This window comes from Phyllostomus hastatus, unplaced genomic scaffold (genome assembly GCF_019186645.2).
Source record: "Phyllostomus hastatus isolate PE091 unplaced genomic scaffold, TTU_PhHast_1.1 phas_contig_17, whole genome shotgun sequence".
Classification (NCBI taxonomy): Eukaryota; Metazoa; Chordata; class Mammalia; order Chiroptera; family Phyllostomidae; genus Phyllostomus; species Phyllostomus hastatus.
In genome coordinates this window covers 941,957-960,542 of record NW_025333664.1, presented here as the reverse complement: position 1 = coordinate 960,542, position 18,586 = coordinate 941,957, and the positions used below count along the sequence as shown (strand labels likewise).

At 70.9% G+C, this 18,586-nt stretch overlaps 1 protein-coding gene across 1 annotated transcript; it reads right to left on the bottom strand.

Annotated features, from left to right (window-relative positions):
- Positions 1 to 2,001: 2,001 nt before the first annotated feature.
- GATA5 (GATA binding protein 5) lies at positions 2,002 to 11,106 on the bottom strand. Its single transcript, XM_045833232.1, has 7 exons — positions 10,869 to 11,106; positions 10,154 to 10,694; positions 8,753 to 8,928; positions 4,604 to 4,729; positions 4,005 to 4,092; positions 3,620 to 3,747; positions 2,002 to 3,330 (listed from the first exon to the last, which is right to left on the bottom strand). The coding sequence occupies exons 2-7, from the start codon at positions 10,671 to 10,673 to the stop codon at positions 3,175 to 3,177; spliced, it is 1,194 nt and encodes a 397-aa protein (XP_045689188.1). The 5' UTR covers positions 10,674 to 10,694; positions 10,869 to 11,106; the 3' UTR covers positions 2,002 to 3,174.
- Positions 11,107 to 18,586: the final 7,480 nt, after the last annotated feature.

Here is an 18,586-nt window from a genome sequence, read left to right as displayed (position 1 = left end):
CTGGGGCCGGGGCACCCGGGGCCAGCGGGATGCAGGGGGTGCTGGTCGGAGGGCCCAGGGGAGAAACGCACCCTGGTGTGTGACAGAGACACGGTGGGGGCCTCTGATGCCCTCGTCCAAGACCCACGTGTCGGGGGGAGGGGGCTGCTTCTGCTTCGGAGCCGGCCTGCGGGGCTGGCCCGGGGCACTCTGGGCCGCTGCTCGGGGTCGGGGGTGAAGCTCGAAAGAGGGGCTGGCGTGGGGGGGGAGCAGGGCTGGTTCAAGGAACCCCAGCGGAGGGCCTGGCTGTCTCCCCTTCTCTGTGTCCTGTCCGTCCGTCTCTCCGCCTCCCTGGCAGGGCCTCCCCCTCCCCAGGGACACAGGACAGAGCCTGGGGGTGGGGGGAGCTCGGTGGGTGCTCTCTGGGACGGGGCTTGGGGGGACGGGGGCAGGGTGGGGCGCCCCCTTCCCCAGACTCACTGGGAGGCTAGGGCATGCTGTGGGCGCAGGCCGGCAGCACCCACAAGGTGGCCTTCCTTCCCAGCCTGCTGCTCTGACAAGCAGCCAGGCTGCCCCGGCCTGCCAGCCTCCCAACGTCCGGCTGTTTGTGCCCGGCGGGCAGAGCCCGGGGGGCGGGGGCGGGAGGAAGAGCTGCAGGAAGGGGGTGCTTGGTGGCTATATTAAGGCTGCAGGTCCTGACAGCTTCCGGCCCAAGAGGCGCTTGGAGAGAAAGGCTTAAATTTAGCAGCGAGATGTGCATGCCCAGGGGTGGGGGGCCTCGGTCCCCCTCACCCAGGGCACATCCTTAAAAATGACAGAAAGAGGCGGGAGAGATGGCATCTTTTCCTCTCTGCCAAGTTCACTCCCTCCGTCTGTGGGGACCTGCCCCATTTGCCTGCCCGCTGTGGCCACCTCCAGGAAGCCTCCTTGGGTTGCTCAGCACCAAGCACGGCCTCCAATCCTGGGACTCGCAGGGTCTGGGGCCCCCACACACACGCATGTGGATTTCAGAGCCAGGCATAAGCCCGTGGCCCTCCCCCAACTCCAGGTGGGGAAACTGAGGCTCCGACAGAAGCTGCCGGGCTCCCCAGGGGCAGCACTGTGTTGTGCGGATGCCGCATTGTTCCCTCCAGCCTTGCTGCGGCCTGGTGCCTCGTGCCACCTGGTGCCTCGTGCCACCTGGTGCCTGGGTTTCTCCCATCAGTGTCCACCCCCTCGGAGCGGGGAAGAGCAGGGGATGGGGCTGGACCAGGACACGGGCGACCCCCTCACCTCTCTGTGCCTCGGTTTCCTCCCCGGGAAGCCTGTGGGCATGGAGGCGAAGCGGCAGCGGTGTCACAACTGGCCGCCAGGCAGGTGCCCCGGGTGTGGCCCTGCAGACGCCGCCTGCTCCCGTCCCTCCCGTGCAGGACGCTGGCCGTGCGCCGACAGACCCTCCCTAGGGGGGCTTCCTCTGCAGTCCGGCACCGGCTGCCTGGTTCCCTGTGTGACCGCCGCCGCGGGCACTGCGGGGGGCGGGGGGCATGCCCGTTCCCAGGCTCCACCCACCGCCAGTCCAGCCCCAGGCCCTGAGATGCAGCCTTTAACCGGCTCCTTGGGGGAGGGTCCTGCCGCAGCTCCGCATGGGGGGGGGGCCGGGGATCCCCAACTCACAGAGGTAGAACGAGGCCGGTGGGCAGCCCTGAAGGCACCCTGTTCCTTAGCGGCAGCGCCCAGGCCTGCAGACACCCTCAGGGGCCCCTGGCCCGATGCCGAGTGGCCGCCGAGGTCCAGTGGGGGGCCCGGGACGCGCCTCTGGAAGGGGCGGTCTGCAGGTTGGGCTTGTCGCCTCAGGGCCAGGGAGTCCCCCAGGTGACGGGATGGGAAGGCCAAGGCAAGCTCTTTATTTCACGTGTTTTCTTACAGCCTCGCCTGTCTTTAAAAGACCCGTGCGGACACCGGGCCGGCTGGACCACGACGGACGCCAGGGAAGACTGCCAGGACGGCCCGGGGGGCGGGCCGGCCCGCAGCTCGCTCGCGGCGCTCGAAAGAGCTTTGAATCAGGCCCTGGCCGGGTGGCTCGGTTGGGGTGTCGTCCCAAGACACCAAGGCTGTGGGTTCGAACCCTGGTCAGGGCACGCACGGGAAGGAACCGAGCGCATGAGTCAGTGGAACAACAAATCAATGTCTCTCTCTCTCTCTCTTTCAAATCAATAAATAAAAATTTAAAAAAAGATTTTTGAGTCAAGTTAGGAGTCGAGGAAAAAAGCTTTCAATTGGAAGGCTTTACATTAAAAATAAAAATTGCAGTTTCTGCTTTCCCTGGGAAAACCAGGGGGTCGTGTTGGGGAAAGGCAGAGTCCATGTCCGCGTGGCAGTGGCCTTGGGGAGCGTGCGCCCCACTCCCCACCACTCCCTCTCGCTGCCCCGACAGCAGGCTGTGAGCAGCCCGCACCAGCTCCCTCAGGCAGGGCGCTGTCCAGCCGGCAGGACCAGCCTCTTTGTCACCCGACCCTGGGAGAGGCCTCGGGAGGAGAAAGGGGGGCGGTGAGCAATTCTGCTGGGACCTCGGACAAGCCGGGGACGGGTCCCTTGGGGCTCAGGGACCTCGGTCTGCCCGTCACAGCGGCTCACGTGCACCGACCCGGCCAGACCAAGGTCCTTCACTGCCCCTCCGGGAACACCGTCCACGCACACTAGTGCGTGGTGGCTGCACGGGGAAAGGCTTCCCCTCGGCGTGGGGTCCCCCACGGTGCAGGACCGGCACGCCTGTCCCGGGGGTGAAGCCCGAAGGAAGGGCGGACCCTGAGGCCCGGGGTGTCCCGGTGTGGCCTGGCCCTGGCCGCTCCACGCCTGACGCTGGGTGTGCAACAGCCGGGGGTCGTTCCGACGGCTGCCCCCCGCACAGGTGACGGTGGCGAGCGTGGACCACGGAGGCCAGGGCGGCTGTGGGCGCCCCCGTCAGCGTGGTGCCGAGCCTCCTGCAGTGCTTGGGGGTCCCCTGCTGTGGGGAGGGGCTCCAGTCTCCGTCCCCGTGCTTTCCTCCTGCCTGGGGCCTGACGGCCACCTGGACAGGCCTCCCCACCACGTGCCCAGGGCAGTACAGCGCCTGGATGTCCTGCTGGCTCCTGTCCCTCCTGGCGGGTGGGCCCGGCGGGCTGTCCCCTGGGCTGGAGCAGCACAGGCAACGAGGTGGGTCTGGCGGGTGACTGGGGTCTAGGCCAAGGCCAGCGCACACCAGGCCTCCTGGCGCAGGGCTCCCCCGAGGCCAGCCTGGGGGCCCAGGGCCGCAGAGGGGAAGGCGAAGTCCTCGGGCTCGAACTTGAACTCCAAGTGGCTGGGGCCCAGGGGCTCCTCCGTCTGGCTGGAGGCCTGCAGGGGGGACGGGGGACGCGTGGGAACTCAGGGACACAGGTTGGCCCACGTGGGGTCGGGAGACCTCACCCTGGGGGGCCCCCTCACTCCTGGAGTGGGGTGGGGGGACCCCTCGGGAGCACCGACGAGATCAGACACAGGGCTCTTGGTCTGCGTCACCTCTAGGCACCAGTGACCTGCCGTGTGGCCACCCCTGCGCTCCCAGAGAGGCCCGAGGGGACTGTGACCTGGCCAGGGGGTCAGGGCTCCCTGAGGAGGGGCCCAGAAGCCACCCCGTCTGCCTTACCTGGGAGGTAACACTGGGCGTGTGGCAGGTAGGGGACGCCAGGCTGGGCTCCGGTTTCAAAGCGGCCGCTGCATCCTCAGGGTCGGGGACAGAGGGCGGCTGGGAGGCCGAGCCGTTGCCGGCGGACCCTGGGAGGGGAGGAGGAACGCTGGCGGAGACCCTGGCAGCCAGTGAGGGGGCCGCGGGGGCTGTGCAGTCAGTCCCTCCCGCCTCGCCCCTCCCCCCACCAGACTGGTCTGCGGGCAGAGTCGGGGTGCTTGCACTTCAGGGGGCGGCGCTCGCGCCAGACAAGTGAATCTCTAATGGTGGAACGTGGGGCACCAACAGGGAGACCGCGAGCCGGCGGGAGGGGCTGGAGGTCGGCCGGCGGGCCCTGGCCCTGCACCTGAGGCGCCCTTGCTCTTGGCCGTGCTCTTGGGCTTCCGTTTCCGCGTCTGGATGCTCTCCTTCTTCATCGCCAGGGGCCGCGGCACCTGGCAGACACGGGCCGGGTGGGTGGCGGGGTCCTCCCCCCCAGTGCCCCAGGCCCCTGCGCCGCCGCCCACCCGGCCAGGCGCTCCTGGAGCCCACGCGTCCTCACAGCCCCGAGGGGGCGCTGCGGAGGCCCCTGGTGCCCTCCTCGAGGCGGGGGGCCGTGCAGAGGCGGACGGAATGTCCCGCCTCTGCCCCCGGCCGAACGGCGATGGACGAGCCTCTGGTCCCGGTGCGCCAAAGGACAGTGTGCGAGGCCTCCTGCGTGAGGGGGCCAGCCCAGAGACCCCGCCCCGTCTCCTGCAGCCCCGCCCACCCCGCCCGCCAGGCCCCGCCCCACCCACCAGGCCCCGCCTCCTGCCGCCAGGCCCCGCCCCATCTGCCCGGCCCCGCCCCATCCGCCAGGCCCCGCCTCCTGCCACCAGGCCCCGCCCCATCCACCCGGCCCCGCCTCCTGCCACCAGGCCCCGCCCCGTCCGCCCGGCCCCGCCCCATCCGCCAGGCCCCACTCACCCCGTGCAGCTTCGTGTACAGGCCGCAGGCGTTGCACACGGGCTCGCCGTCCGCGTTGCGCCGCCACAGCGTGGTGTTGGTCGTGCGGCAGTTGGTGCAGCAGAGGCCGGCACGGCGGGTGGAGGACTGTGGACAGGGGAGGCCAGTGTGACCCGGTGCTGGGCGTGGCCGGAGGAGGACGGATGGAGGCGGACGTGGCCCGGAGGGTTAGGGGTCAGCAGGGGGGCCAGCCTCAGTTTCCCCATCTGTCAGCCGTCTCGAGGGCCCTTCCCCCTGCAACGACTGTGTGTAGCCAGGCTGGCTGACCACCGCGTCCCCTAGGCTGTGGCCAGCGGTCAAGGGCACCAGTTGGCCCCTGCGAGTGGCCTGGGAGGGCCCGCGGGGGCCTGTCGGGAGCCTCCGTACCAGGCACCAGCTCCCACGGAAGCCCAGGCCCTGTGAACGCCCCTCCACCGGAAGCCCGTGGCCACGGCCTCCCCTGGTCGGGAAAGCAGCCGCTCGTACTGGACACGGCCCCCCCTCCCCGCTCCCACCCCGCCTCCCCCCGTCTGCCCCTCAGGGGCCGGAAGCTTGGCACACACAGGGGGCCCCCACCGCAGGTGGCCTGGGTGCAGAATCCGTGTGCGAGGAAAAACAGCCTCCCCCAAGCCCGCGGACCTGGCCCCTGAACCCCGGGAGTGCCAGGGGACACCTGCGGGCCGCGTCTGAATCTCTTTACCGGGAGGACGGGTCCCAGGGAAGAAACCGGAGACCGGGGAAGGCTGGGGGTGGAGAGGTCGAGCAGGAAGGAGAAAGGACCCGTGGGCACAGGTCCTGGTGCCGTGATTGCAGGGAGGGGGGTGGACCGGGGCTCCATGGTGATGGAAAACAGACGATACATTTTTTTAAAAAAAGAAATGGGAAATTAAGCTAAAATTAAGAAAACGGGGGCAGGGGAATAACGGAAAAAATCCAAAGCGTTTGCTCGTTGGCCTTGCCCTCCCCCCTCACCAGACTCGACTCACAGAGGGGACACTGAGTCTCAGAGGCGCCGAGGGCCCTGGTGCTCCCCGAGTGGGCAGGACCGCCCCGCAGCAGGACACGCGGCGGGGACTCGTCCCCGAGCCTCCGGCGGCCCCGCGGGACCCACAGCCGGGCGGCCGCGCTCCGTCCGGCCCCTGCCCGCCAGGCCGCTGGGCTGCCTTTGTTTTCTTTTCCAGTGTTTTTTTTTTTTTTAAGTGGAACTTCAAAGGCTGCTGGCTGCAGCAGGCCACCCCAGCGCTGGGACATCCAGGGCAGTCAGGGTGGGGGCGGCAGGGAGGGGGTGCCGGCGGGGGGGGGAGCAGGGCCGCTGGGGGAAGGCGGGGAGCCTGCAGGTCCCACGTTCGGCAGCCTCCAACCGTGGCTCTGGTTTTGAACAGGCCCCCCCACCTCTTGGGCACAGGCGCTGGGTGTGGGGGACGCGCCGAGGGATGGAGCCTCGTCCCGGGGCTCAGGGCACGCTTCACACTCCGCAGGGACGAGAGGCCGCCAGGCAAGGCCAGGCTGGGCTGGAAGGAGCACCCGCTGGGCCGGGGCGCCCGGGGCCCCAGTCAAGGTCCGACTCCCTCAGCAAGGACGCCGGGCCCCGCACACGCACGGCCAGGCCCTTCCCGGCTCTGGAACCAGGGCCCCCGCGGACCAATAAACCTGTGGCCCCCTGGCCTTGGCTGTGGGCTCCCCTGTTGGTGGGGGCGGCGGCTGGGGCTGCAGTGCCCTGAGCCCTACGAGCAGGCCAGCGGGGAGGCCCCCCGGGGTGGCCTGGGGCAGAGGTGCGCCCCGGCCTGCGGGTGACCAGAAGCAACACAGACACCAGCTGCAGGGCGGGGGGCGGGGGACGGGGGACGGGGGGCAGGTCCTCACTGCTGTGTTCCCGTGTCCTTGGCGACCAGCTTTGGGGGCATTCTGATCGTTTAGGAGGTCAGGGCGGGTTCTTCCCAGGGAGGCCCCTCCTGGGGCATCAGGCCTGGCCCCATGCAGGGACAGGGAGGCACGGAAGTGGGGGCCAGTCCGGGGTCACTGGCAGCCTCTGTGTGGCGGGGAGCCCGGTGGACCGAGCTGTGGTCTCAGGACCCTGTGCGAGTCTCCGGGTTTCTATGCGAGCGTGTCGTCCCCCCCCCCGCCCCGCCGCCAGGACCAGCCACAGGGGCCGGCCGCCCTCCCTAAAGGCCAGGTGGGGCCCCCCAATGCCAGTCAGAGTGAACCCCGAGGAGCCTGCTCGGGGAGGGGGGACAGGGAAGCCCCCTGACCTCTACCCACTCGGCAAACAGACTCGGGTCTGCGCGGGCCTGGATACAGGGGTGGGGACGGTCCGCCCTCCGTGGCCTGTGGCCCTGGGGACATGAGCGGTCTCACAGAACGCTCCGCCTCAGTGGGCGTCTGAGTCACCCCGTGTGGCCCAGACGAGCACCCGAGGCCTCAGCAGGCCAAGCGCCCGGACGCGACGGTGCTCGGGGCCGGCCGAGGCCCCGGCGCTCTGCGGGGCTGGCTCATTCAGCCTTCGGTGCAGGCACGGGGACGGCTCCTGGCCCCGCCTCCCAGGGCCCGGTCGGGAGACCCAGGGCAGGGGGCTGGGCCGGAGGGGGACAGAGGGGCCCCGGGGGCGGGCACCCCTGCTGTGTGCCCAGGTTTGCCACCTGCCCGCTGTGAGCCCGGGGAAGCGGCCCCCCCGCCAGCCCCGGATTCGTTGCCGGCTGTTGTGAGGATGCACGCCCCAAAGCTTCGATAGCAGCCCCCCCTGCCCCCCACCCAACACACATGCCAGGGACTTTCTGCCGGGGGGTGAGCCCTGCAAAGGGTGGGGACACCTTCCTGTTCTGGAGGCCCATGTGTCCAGGCACCCCGTTTTGGGCCTGGGGTCAGAAGGTCTGGGTCGCAGTCCCCCAGGACCCTGCCCCTCTTAGCCTCAGTTTCCCCACCAGTGAGGGCCACACCAGGCACCGGCCAGTACGGGACGTGGGGGGCGGAGCAGGGGCATGAACGCAGGGGGAGACCGGAGCGTGGGGTGACGTGGGCTCCATGGGGCCCCCTCTCCGAGCGGCACGGTGTGGCTGGGGACCCACAGGGCCCAGGCCGCAGGCCCGAGCTGGGGGAGAGACAGTGGCCGCCTTGGAGCGGCCAGACCCAGGTGGCCCAGCGCCGTTCCTGCCCGGTGCAGGTCTCGGGGCAGGAGCCTGGTGCTCCCACAGCCGGGGGTGTCGGGGCCGGGGGCAGGTGGGGGATCCTCTGTTCCCAGGACGGGCCTGCAGCTGCGCACCCCCAAGCCCAGAAAGGCCACCGTACAGGCTGGCTGGGTCGCCCCACAGTGTCGGCCGGAGACCAGCCCGGCTCTCCCCCCCTGCCAGGGCCTGATGCACCGGAACCAGCCGGAACCAGCCAGAACCAGCTGGCCGGCCGTGACAGGGCGCGAGGGAGCCAGCGAGTGTTAGACCGGCGGCTGCTGCACCCCCACCCAGGCCTCGCTGCCGCAGACAGTTCGAAACCCAAGCGGGCCCTTCCGCTTGTTTACAAACTTCAGCGAACGTCAGAGTCTGCCTGCAGACGGGTGGGCAGAGCTCGGTGACTTCTGGGGACCCTGCCCCGCCTGGGGCAAAGGTCCGGCTCGCAGTCCCCGACTCCCGCCGGCCGCACGACAGGAGGAACCAAAAGTGAAAACAAGCTCAGCCCTGGCAGCCGCCGAGCAGCCCTGGGCCCGGCCCGGTCCCCACCCAGCAGGGCCTGGCACGGAGTGCTCCCCGGTCCGGCGGCAAGGGGCCTCCCACGTCCTCCAACGCAGCGCCCACTCTCCCCTCCGGGCCGCCCCCCCCAGGTCCCCTGGTGCCGTCACCACCAGCCAGACAAGAAGCTCGCCACCCCACCCCGGTCACCCTGGGGGCCCCAGGCTGAGCTCCCCGCGGCCTCCAGCGCAGGAAGCAGGTCTTTCGTCCCTTCCTGCCACGCCAGCCGGGCAGTGCTGTCTTCCCCGCCGGCCCGGCCCCCCCACAGCGCTCCCCTCACGGCGCCCAGGGCTCCCGGGACCCCCAGACCCCGAGTGCGTGGGGGGCTGCGGCGCCACCGGCCGCCCCGGGACTGCTGGCCGCCTCCTCCTCCTCCTCCTCCTCCCCCCACCCCACTCCGGCCGCCCGCACTCACCAGGCGCTTCTGGGGCCGCACGAGCGGCCGGTTGACGCCGTTCATCTTGTGGTAGAGGCCGCAGGCGTTGCACAGGTAGTGGCTGGTGCCGTCCCGGCGCCACAGCGGCGTGGACAGGGCCCCGCAGTTGACGCACTCGCGCCCCTCGCCGGGGAACTCCTCCAGGAAGTCGGGCACTGCAGGACGGGCGGGCAGCGCGTGGGGCCGGGCTCCGGCTGTCCCCCGTCCCCGGGGCCGGGGGGCGTCTGCGGCGCTTTCTGCCCTTTCGGTTTGGGCCTCCCGTGTGTTGTGTTGTGAAATGTGTTTTATCTGACTTGAAGATGGCGTGCGGGGCAGTTTGTGGGAGCGTGAACACCCCTAGGGCTGGTTTAGCCCGGGGGGGGGGTTCCACAATCTAAACCTCAGGGAGGAAGACAGGGTCCGGGGGTCCGGGACCGAGGCCTGTCACTCTGATGCCCTGGGAGGCGGGGGCGTCCACCCGGGCTGGGGGAGGGGGCCCGAGGGCCTTGCCCTCTGCAGAGCAGGAGGATCGGAAGGGCCGGGTGCAGAGACCCTACGAGAACCAGGGGCTGTACTGTTGGCACCCGCGGGAGGCAGCTCGGTTTGGCCTCCCTGGGCCCTGGGGCGGAGCACCCGGGACTGTGGAGCCCCCGGGCTTGCTGGGCCCGGGCCACGCAAGGTGGGGGGGGGGGCAGGGGGCAGGGCGGGGATCAGTCATCGCCCGGCCAGGGTGGGCTCGCGGGGCAGAGCGACCCACGTCCTGGGGCCTGGCGAGGAGGGGGAGGAGGCGGCGGCATGGAAGGCTGCTCTGGGGTGCAGCCGTGAGGCTGCCCCGTGGCGGCAGGAGGGGTGGCCGGAGCGGCCCTGAGGGCAGCACACAGGGGCCTCGGGGTGAGAGAGTGTCAGTGACCCCGACTCCAGCTCCGCGGGAACGGGGCCCTGGAGCCCGATTATCCAAATTCACGGCAGGGCGGCACGGCGGCCAGGTCTCACGCCAGAACACGTAAACACTCTGGGACAGAAACAAAGGTGGCAGCTTCCTTCAAGACGCCGGTGACCTGAACTCTGTAGAACCACGTCCCGAACTTTCCACAACAGCCTTCCCCAGGTGGGCTCTCCCCAGGTGGGCTCCCCCAGGTGGGCTCCCCCAGGTGGGCTCTAGCACGGCGCCACCGGGAGCGGAAGGGCAGGGGCGCTGACACGGGGCCTTCCGACGCGGGAGAGGAGTTCAGGACCCGGGTCTCTCACCTGGGGGGGGGGGCGGGGGAGGCTGTGGCCTCGCTGCCTGGCCCCCATGCAGCCGAGCGACCCCGCCGGCCTGGACAGCCCTGCCCTTCCCGGAGCAGGTTGCGCCCAGGGACCCACGAGGCCCCAGTGGAGCCCCCGCAGCCCCGCACTCACCCAAGGTGGCTCTGCGGCCAGGGAAGCCAGCGGGGCGGCTCTGGAGGCTGTGCAGCAGGCTGCCCTCGAAGGGTCCGGAGGCCCAGGGCGGGGCCACCTCGGCGCTCACGTAGGCCGGGTAGGCGGTGGGGTATGCGGCGCCCGCAGGCCGCCCGAGCGGGCTCGGGTACTGATCTCGAGCCAGCAGCGCGCCCTGCCCCGCGCCGCCACCGCCCGGCCCCGGGGCGCTGTGCGGGAAGGAGAAGCCGGCGGCCCCGGCCGGCTGGGAGGCCGGTGGGTGCGGGCTGCCGGAGCCGAAGGCCGAGGAGTCCGCCGAGGCCGCCTGCGCCCAGCCGGGGTGCGCTGCGAGCGCGGAGGGCTGGGGGCCCGGCTCACACGGCGGCAGGTAGGGCAGCACGGAGGGGACGCGCGCCGGCGGCACGAACACCGGGGAGGCGGCGCCCGGCGCGTGCAGAAAGGCGCCCGAGTCCGCGTACGCGGCCTGGCCGGGACTCGGGGCCAGCGCCAGGCTCTGGTACATCTTCCCGGGGGCGGTCGTGACCTGCGGGGAAGAGGGCGGGCGTCGAGGTCGCGGCCGCGGTGTGCCCCCGCCGCCTGGTGGGTGCTGCCCCTCGGGCTGCGCTCCCCAGTTTCTAGCCGGCCGTTTTGGGGACGGGTCCGGACCGCGGGGCAGGACAGCGAGGGCAGTCCCGGTGCAGCCGAGCGCCGAGCTCACCTCCTCCCCTGTCCGGGCTTCCGAGGTTCCCGGCGTGGGATCCGCGGGGGCTGAGAAAAAGCGGCGGGTCAGGCCCCCGTGCGCAGGGCGCAGGGCCTGGGCGCGGGGGCTCCGCGGAGCTGGGAGAAGGCGCCAAGCCGCGAGGCCCCGAGGGCGCGGCGGTCGAGGCGGCCCGGTGACAGGCGGTCTGCAGACTGGGCGCCGGAGCCCGCGCCGCTCCGCAGGGAATCCCGGGCACTCCGGCCGCCCCGCCCCGGCCCGCCCCCGCCGCGCCGCCCCTTCCCTGCCTGCGCCCTGAGCTCCCTCCCCGCGGGGTCAGCGCTGGGGCTGCGGCCGCGGCGCCACGTGACTCGCGCAGGCCGGGCCCGCCGGGCTGCGCAGGGAAGGCGACGAGGGCGCAGGGCGCTTGGCACCCGCGCTGCGTCCCAGCCAGCGCAGACAACAGGGGGCCGGCCCATGCTCCGCGACACCCGGGACAGTGAGGGCGCGGACACTACTCTAAATTTGTTGCGGGGGGGGGGGGTCGCGGAGCCCCACCCGCCTTCCTCGCCAGCCCGGGTTCTGCGAGGCTGGCCTGGCGCACGCTTCCGTGCCTGTGGATGAGTGCGCGCTGCGCTCAGGGACACCCGGCGGTGGGGCCGGGTCACTGCGCCCCTGGGGTCCGGACCCAGCGCAGGGATCCGGTTTCCATGGGGACCGCGGGCCTCAGTGTCCCTAGACCGGTACTGGGTGTGCGACGGCCGCTGCGGGCGCGACCTCGGCGGGAGTCGCACAGGTTCCTCAGTTTCCGCCCAAGCAAGGCACCTGCGGGTCGTGTTCCCAGACTGAGGGAGCTGGGGGCGTGGAGGGGGGGTTGTCAGGCCCGGCCGGACGCACCACCGGCTTTGCGCGAGGCCCCAGCCCAGACTCCAGCCCCACCGGTAGGTGGGACTTTCATTCGCCTGTCCTCTGGGGACTGGGAGTCCTGGAGGTGCCCCCTGGGTGGCAGCGGGGTGGCCCAGTGGCCTCAGCTCAGCTCGGCCGAGGTCAAGCTGGGCCCCCGCCCTGCTGGGCTCCCTGAGCCGCCGCCCTGAGGGTGGGGCCAGGGCTCGTAGGGCCGCCCTCGGCCGTCCGCAGAGCTTGGTGCCCTGAGTGTTTTCCGTTTGCAGCAGCCGGCTCTTTGCTCAGGGCCCTGGGTGCAGGGAACTCCGTCTGGGGCCAGGGTCGCCTCCTCGGGGGGCTGGACTCCCAGGCGCTGGACTCCCGGGCGCTGTGGGCCCCGGAGGGGCGGGGTGGCCCGACTCCCTGCTGGAGGACAGTGGGCAGGTGCGGGTGCCCATGGAGGCGTCCAGGGTGGAGTGTTCTGGAAGGTGCCAAACAGGGTCCCCAATCAGGGCTCGGCGGGGACCCCACGTGGGCCATTGGGAAGAAGAGCCCGGAAGGGGGTCCTTCGGTGCGGTCAGGGTCCCCCCTTCCCCCCCAGCGGCCGCTCCGTCCTCCCCCGCCCTCAGGCCCCGGCCCAGGGGGCTGGGTGGGACTCCCGGGGTTCCTGCTCCCCCCACTCGCTGTTCCCCCGCTCGGACAGGCCCTCCTGGCCCCACCCCCTGCAGGGCAGCCTCCCGCCCTGGCAAGGCCGCCGGCCAGTGGAGGGGGCTGAGCTCCGCCCCAGGGCCCTCCCAGCCCAGGTGACCCAGAGAGCTCACATGCCAGAGGAAGGTGCGCAGCCAGCCTGGGGGCCGGGGCGGGGGACAGCGGGGGGACTGGCTTGCTGGGGGCTGAGACACCCCCTCCCCTGAAAATAGTCCCAGAGCAAAAGGAAAGATCTGCAGCAAACGGGGGTCCTGGGGGGCCCCGGGGGAGGCTGGAAGAGCAAGCCCCGGCCTGCAGTGGGGGGGCTGTGCTTTGCCCCCTGCTGTGCCTATTTAGTTCTCTGTCTCCAGAGGCCCACTACAGCTGAGGAAACAGCACAGAGAGGCTGGCCAACCCGTCCAAGGTCACACAGCGAGGAAGCGAACGAGGTGACTGAAACAGACGCAGACCGCAACGGCAGGCCTGAGGCGGTGGTTTCTGGTCACTCTTTCTGCATGAACACATTTCTGAGTGGGACGTGTTTTGACAGTTAAAAAGCCAACACTGTTTCCGGGGGAGAGGTGGCGGGGGGTGCAGAGGCAGGAGCTGGGGTCTCTGTCTGGGGGAGGCCCCCCCCCGCAGGGGGCTGTACGGGCTCCTCTGGCCTCCGTTCCTGTCCCCTGTCCCGTGCCACGGCCCTGCAGGCAGGGGATGCGCTCACGGCTGCTGGCGGTGTTTCCGCATCCCTCGGGCTGGGCACCCGGCCTCCCCTCCAGCCCCCCGCCACAGGAACGGGGCGGGGGGGTCTGTCCTGGCAGCAGGACCCCTCCACAGACGCCTTCCTGCGTGAACCACAGAGAGAGGCATCTCGGCCGCGAGTACAAAGCCAAGGTCCCTCCGCCCACGCACCTACCCAGCCCCCACCCAACAAGTCACTGTGTGATACTCAAGGACCCTGTCACCCTCCACGGTGCTGCCAGGCCCCCCTTGCCCCCCAGGAGGGAGCCCGCTGTCCCCGCTGGCCGGTCCGGCCACAAGCCTGCTGCTCCCCTCGGCCTGTGCCCTCGCCGCTCCCTAGCGTGAAGGGCCCTCCCTTTGCCCTCGGCTCCACCTGCTGAACTCCTACACACCCCTCAAGGCCCAGCGCGCCAGGCCCCTTCTGCCTGTGGCCTCCCCCACGCCCCCTCCTCTGGTCCTGCCCCTGTGCCGCATCGGGCTCTGTCATGGCTGGGTCCGTCCCTTTCTGCCCCCCCCCCACCCCCGCCAGCAGACGCGGGGCCCCGAGGGGAGCTCTGGGCCTGGGGACAGCAGTCCCACCTTCTTCCGGGCTCCGCCGCGCCGGCTCCGGGCCGTGGGACCTCCGGCGACTTGCTGTTCTGGCTGTGCCTCCGTTCACCTGTCCAGCGGGGGTGACAGCGGTGCTCGCCGGCTCCCTGGCTCTTGGGAGTTCGTGAACAGGCGACGCCGGACCTTGTAAACAGCCTGCCCTGGGGACGACCCGGCCGGGGCCCCGGGCTGGCGGCCGCGCTCACGGGCGCCGCGTCGTCTGGGAAACCCAACCTGCTTTCAAAGCCCCGCGCTGGCAGGCCCTCGCCGGCCAGGCCACCAGAGAGCGCACGTGGAGAGGGGTCCCCTGGGCAGGGGCCGAAGGCAGGTCTGTTTTCGGGGAGCTGTCGTCACGCAGGTCCGCCTCCCGGTTGGTGGGAGCGTGTGGTCCATGTCCTGTCACGTGGAGGAATGTTTGCGAGTGGCCTCCAGGCCCAGGGGCTTCTGTGAAAGGCTCACCCGCGGGCGGACACGTGGGGGCAGGGACAGGGGGCGGGAGGCTGGAGGGTGCACAGGGCTGGGCCCACCGTGGGGCCTCTGGCTCCTGTGGCGACATGAGGGGCGTGGACAGCCCTGGCCGGCTGGGGTGGCCACGAGCCGGCACACTCCAGTTCTGGGCTGAACCAGGACACCTGCGGCCCGTGACCCTGCGTGCCCACGAGGTCCCACCTGGACTGCAGGAGCCACGGCACTGCATCCTCTGTGACTGCGCTGTTTGCCTGTCGCCTGGGGGTCAGCTGCTCCGGCTTCGGGGCGGCCACTGCCCTAACCCGCTGCCCTGGGCTCAGTGGCAGGCGCTGACTGGCGTCACCAAGCCACTCGGGTGGGAAGGCCAGGGTCCGGACTCCTGGTGTCCCCTCGCCCCTCGCCTCGGGCGCCGCTCCTCAGTCCGGTGTGCGCAGTGTCACTCGGGGCCCCCGGGGAGGGGGGCGGGGTCCTCAGGGCTGAGTGCCAGAGTCTGTGCGTGGGCCGCGCTCCTGGGGAGAGGCCCTGCCCCAAACTGGGGAGCCCAGCCTGCCCGAGGCCTGGGTGGGGAGCTGCTGCCCAGGGTGTTGGGGGTGTCACCCTCGACAAACCCCCAAACGTGAGCCCGCGGGCACTCTCGGGCACCCTCATGAGCACGCGCGTGGTGACACCGCCGCCTCCTGGGCACGGAGCCTTCAGGCAGCCCCGGGAGCTCAGACAGGAAGCCCGTGCCCCCCCCCCCCGGCCCTTCCCGTCTCCAGAGTGACATCAGCTGGGGGGCCTCTAAAGTCTCCGAGTGGTCCCTCACCCCCACCCAGCAGGCCCGGGGGACCCGCTCCTGTGGCGGCAACGCCATTGTCCGCACTTCCCGCCGAGCCGTCGCTGGGCAGTGGCTGCTCTCCGTGGGTGGGGGCGACCTTGGCCCCCAGCTTATGAGCGACGGTGACAAAGGCCCCAGCACCCCTGTCTCAGTAGCACCCCGGCTCTCCCAGAGCCCTGCGGCTCCCGCCTGGACCCCCTGGTCAGCCCCCGGGCTGCAACGGGACCCCCAGCGTCCGGATGGGACCGAGTTCCGGGTCCCAGGCTGCCCAGGACTCACTGGGGCAGGTGCCCAGCCGATGACCCCTGCCCCGGGTCTGGAGGGCGGGGCTGCAGGCTGGTGGACGCCCCTCACTCGTGCTGACCCCCAAGGGCTGCGGGCTCCAGCCGCCTCCTCCGCTGTCCCAGGCTGCGCCTGCCGCCGAGCCGCCCGCCCATTCCTCATGCGCAAAGAATTTCCCTGCCGCCGGCGCCGCCGCAGCTGGGACGTCTCTCAGATGGGTCGTTTGCGGGGGGCGGCGTCTCCGTCTCCTGCTGCAGACGCGGGCGGGCGTCCCAGCCCCTGGGCCCCTGCCCTGGCTCTGCTTCCTGGGGAGGGGAGATAAGGGGCTGCTGGCATCGGGTGGGCTGGGGAGCGCGCCCAGCACGCGGACAGGGAGGCGTCAGAGGCGGCTGCCAACCCCCCGGGGCAGCTCCCCTCTCTTCCCGCCCCGCTGGGGCTGGGCTTTCAGCACCTGGTGGCCCACCCGGCCAGCCCAGGGAGGCGTGTGCGGAGGGGTGTGTGGCGCACAGCTTGCCCTTTCCTGGCGGCGCTGGAGCCAGGCACAGCCTAGGACGGGCACACGTGTTTTGTCTCGACTCCTCTGCCAAGAAGCTCCCATCAGGGCTGGGGCCACCCAGACGGGCCCTGGAAGCCCCGACAGAGGCCAGAGAGAGGCCACCGCCCCTGGCAGCTCCGGGCACCGCTGTGCCCCCTGCCCAAGACCCCTGGTCCGAGAACAGCGAGACCAGAGGCTGCACACAGGCGTGCCCCGCCCCCCGCCATGTTGTAAACACGGGAAACTTCTATATATAAAAATCCAGATTTATTTCATCCTGGAAAAAAGTCCCAGTCAGCTGTGACCACACGGGGCCAGGCCGAGCCCCCATCCAGAGCCAGGGTCGGGATCCTCCTCGTTGCCGCAGACCTCGCCTCTCCTTATTGTCTCGCCGTCCTCTGCACGGCCCTTCGTGGCCGACCCCTGGGTCGGAAATTTCGCTGAGAGACCAGGCCTCCCCGGGCAGGTCCCTGCTGGCAGGACGGCCCCTGGAGCTGAACTCAGGAGACTGGACTCTCGTCACCGACTTCCCGACCGATTTCAGCAGGACCCCGGGCCCCCTGGAGCTGCAGCTTCTTCCCCCGTCAGGGGCTGCTGCCCGTGTCAGGGGCTGTGCTGGGGCTTGAGCCGCAGGTGCCCCCAGCTGGGGATGGGCCCAGAGCCGGCGCCCGCGGCTGGCAGGTCCCTCTGCGACGGGAGAGGGGTGCCCGTGCGCACTGGCTCCCTGCGTCCGTCAGTGCTGCCGCGGGGGCCGTAGAGCACACCCTCCTCGGAGCACCGCCAGGCTGGTTGGGACTCCCGGCCCTTCCGCACTTCCTCGGTCGGCATGTGCCGCAGCGGGGGCTTCTCCGCAGCTGGGACGCCCGCAGGTGGTCCTGGAGCTGGGAAGTTCGGGGTGACCCCAGGGGCCCTCGGCCTCGAGGGGCGGTGTTTAGCTCCTGCTCCTCCACGAGGAGAGGCCTCTCTGAGCCCGGAAGGGGTGGGACGAGTGCAAGACTCGGAGCAGGCCTCTCTCTGGAAGGAAGACGGCGGGTCTTCATCGGCATTCCTCGGGAAGGAAAGGGTTAACCGGGCCAGGTGTAGACAAAGCAGAACGGGCTCCAAAAGGTGCCCTTTGGGAGGACTGTGCGCCTGGTCTCGGCGGGGTGGGGCTGGCGCAGGGCGTCCCCCGAGCGTGCGGAGCGGGGAGCCCTCCCGTGAGGGGCGTTTCCCAGCGGCGAGGCTCCCCAGACGCCGCCCCAGCGACGCTGGACTAAGCAATATGACACGCTCGCCAGTTCTGTGTCTCCTCCGTCGTGTCCGAGTCTGTCGCTCCCTGCTGCCCCCAGGGGCGGCGTCCCCTCTTCCTCCAGCAGGAGGCGCTCACGCACAGGGTGGGGAGTCCGGAGCAGCCCCGCGGAGACCTGTGCGGGGCAGACGGTCCGTCTCAGAGCAGGGCGGGGGAAGGAATGAGGCCGCCCCCCCCCCCCGCGCCTCTCCTGGGAAGGGCAGGGCCTGTTCGCCGGCCGGAGGTGGGGGGGGGGTGCTGGGCCTCCCGAGCTGGCCCACAGGCAGCCTCGTGCAGCCCTTTCGGGTTTCTTCCCAGAGGCTGCTCCCGCTCCCCCACTCTCGGGCCGATAAGTCACGCAGCGGGCGGCTGGCAGCGCCGGCCCCGTGGGCTCAGGGAGGGGACTCTCCACCCACCGTGGAGATAAGCCTGCGAACCCGGGGCTGGTCCTGCTGCCTGGACAAGGAGCGGCAAAGGCCCTGCCGAGGGCTGAGCGGCGCGGAGGCGTGGGGGTGTGGGGGTGTGGGGCGGGGGGCAGGGGTGTGCCCAGCCCGGCTGCGGCTTTTTCCTCTGTTGGTTTTGCCCGGGTCTGATAACCGTGCCGGCTCTGGTCAGAGCCTCCCCCGGGCTTATCTGGCCGAGTAATCCCCTGGCTTTGGCTGGAGCACAGCCGCTCTCCCTCCCTCCCTGCCTGCCCGCTCCCTGGCCCCTGTGGGCAGCTGGGGCTGGCATGGAGGGGGCGGGGGGTGGGAAAATGCCTGTCTTCCTCTTGTCACCTTTCCCAACCTGGGGACGAGGAGGAGGCCTCCCTGAGCAGGGACACCTGGGCCGGCAGTACGGGTTCTGTCCACACCGGTCCCCCAGCTCCCAGATCCCCACACGCCACAACCTCACTGTGCCCTTGGGACCTCATCCCCAAGGGTCCCCAGGCTCCAGACTCGGACCTGGAACTATGTTGGTTTTTGGAAGAGGCCAGCCTGCCTGGGTCCACAGAGGGACGCACTGGAGCAGCCGGTCACATGACAGATGGGGAAACGGAGTCCGGAGAGAGGACCCAGCCCAAGTCTGTACGAGGAGGAATCGCCGTCTCCAGCCTCCTGACCCCCAGCCCTGAGCTCTGTCCCCCCCACCCCCGCCACTCGAGACCTTGCGGGGTGGCCCAGGGTTACCCCGGCCTGGCCCTCCTTCCGGAGACCTGAGCGTTCTGGGCCACGGTTGCGGCCTCGGAAGCAGCAAACCCGAGTCCCTCAGCACCGAGGCCTGGACTGCGCTGGCCCAGCAGCCTGACCAGCTGACCGGGAGACCCTGGGGCTCATCAGGGAGCGAGCTGGGGACCCTGGCCCCGGGGGTTGTGGGCATTTGTGTGGCGTTCCCAGCCTCAGGAGGGAGGCCCAGCACTTCCCTCCCCTCGTGTGTCTGGGGCAAGCCCGGCCCCTGTGCACCCGGCCCCCACATCTCGGGACTGAGGGGCGGGA

What these genes read in the sequence shown, in the direction of transcription:
- GATA5 (XM_045833232.1), bottom strand. Translation starts at nt 10,673, where the DNA reads ATGTACCAGAGCCTGGCGCTGGCCCCGAGTCCCGGCCAGGCCGCGTAC. An exon ending in TGGCCGCAGAGCCACCTTGG is followed by an intron (nt 8,929 to 10,153) that starts GTGAGTGCGGGG and finishes CCCGTCCTGCAG; the next exon opens with TGCCCGACTTCCTGGAGGAG. An exon ending in CAAGAGCAAGGGCGCCTCAG is followed by an intron (nt 3,748 to 4,004) that starts GTGCAGGGCCAG and finishes CTCCCCTCCCAG; the next exon opens with GGTCCGCCGGCAACGGCTCG.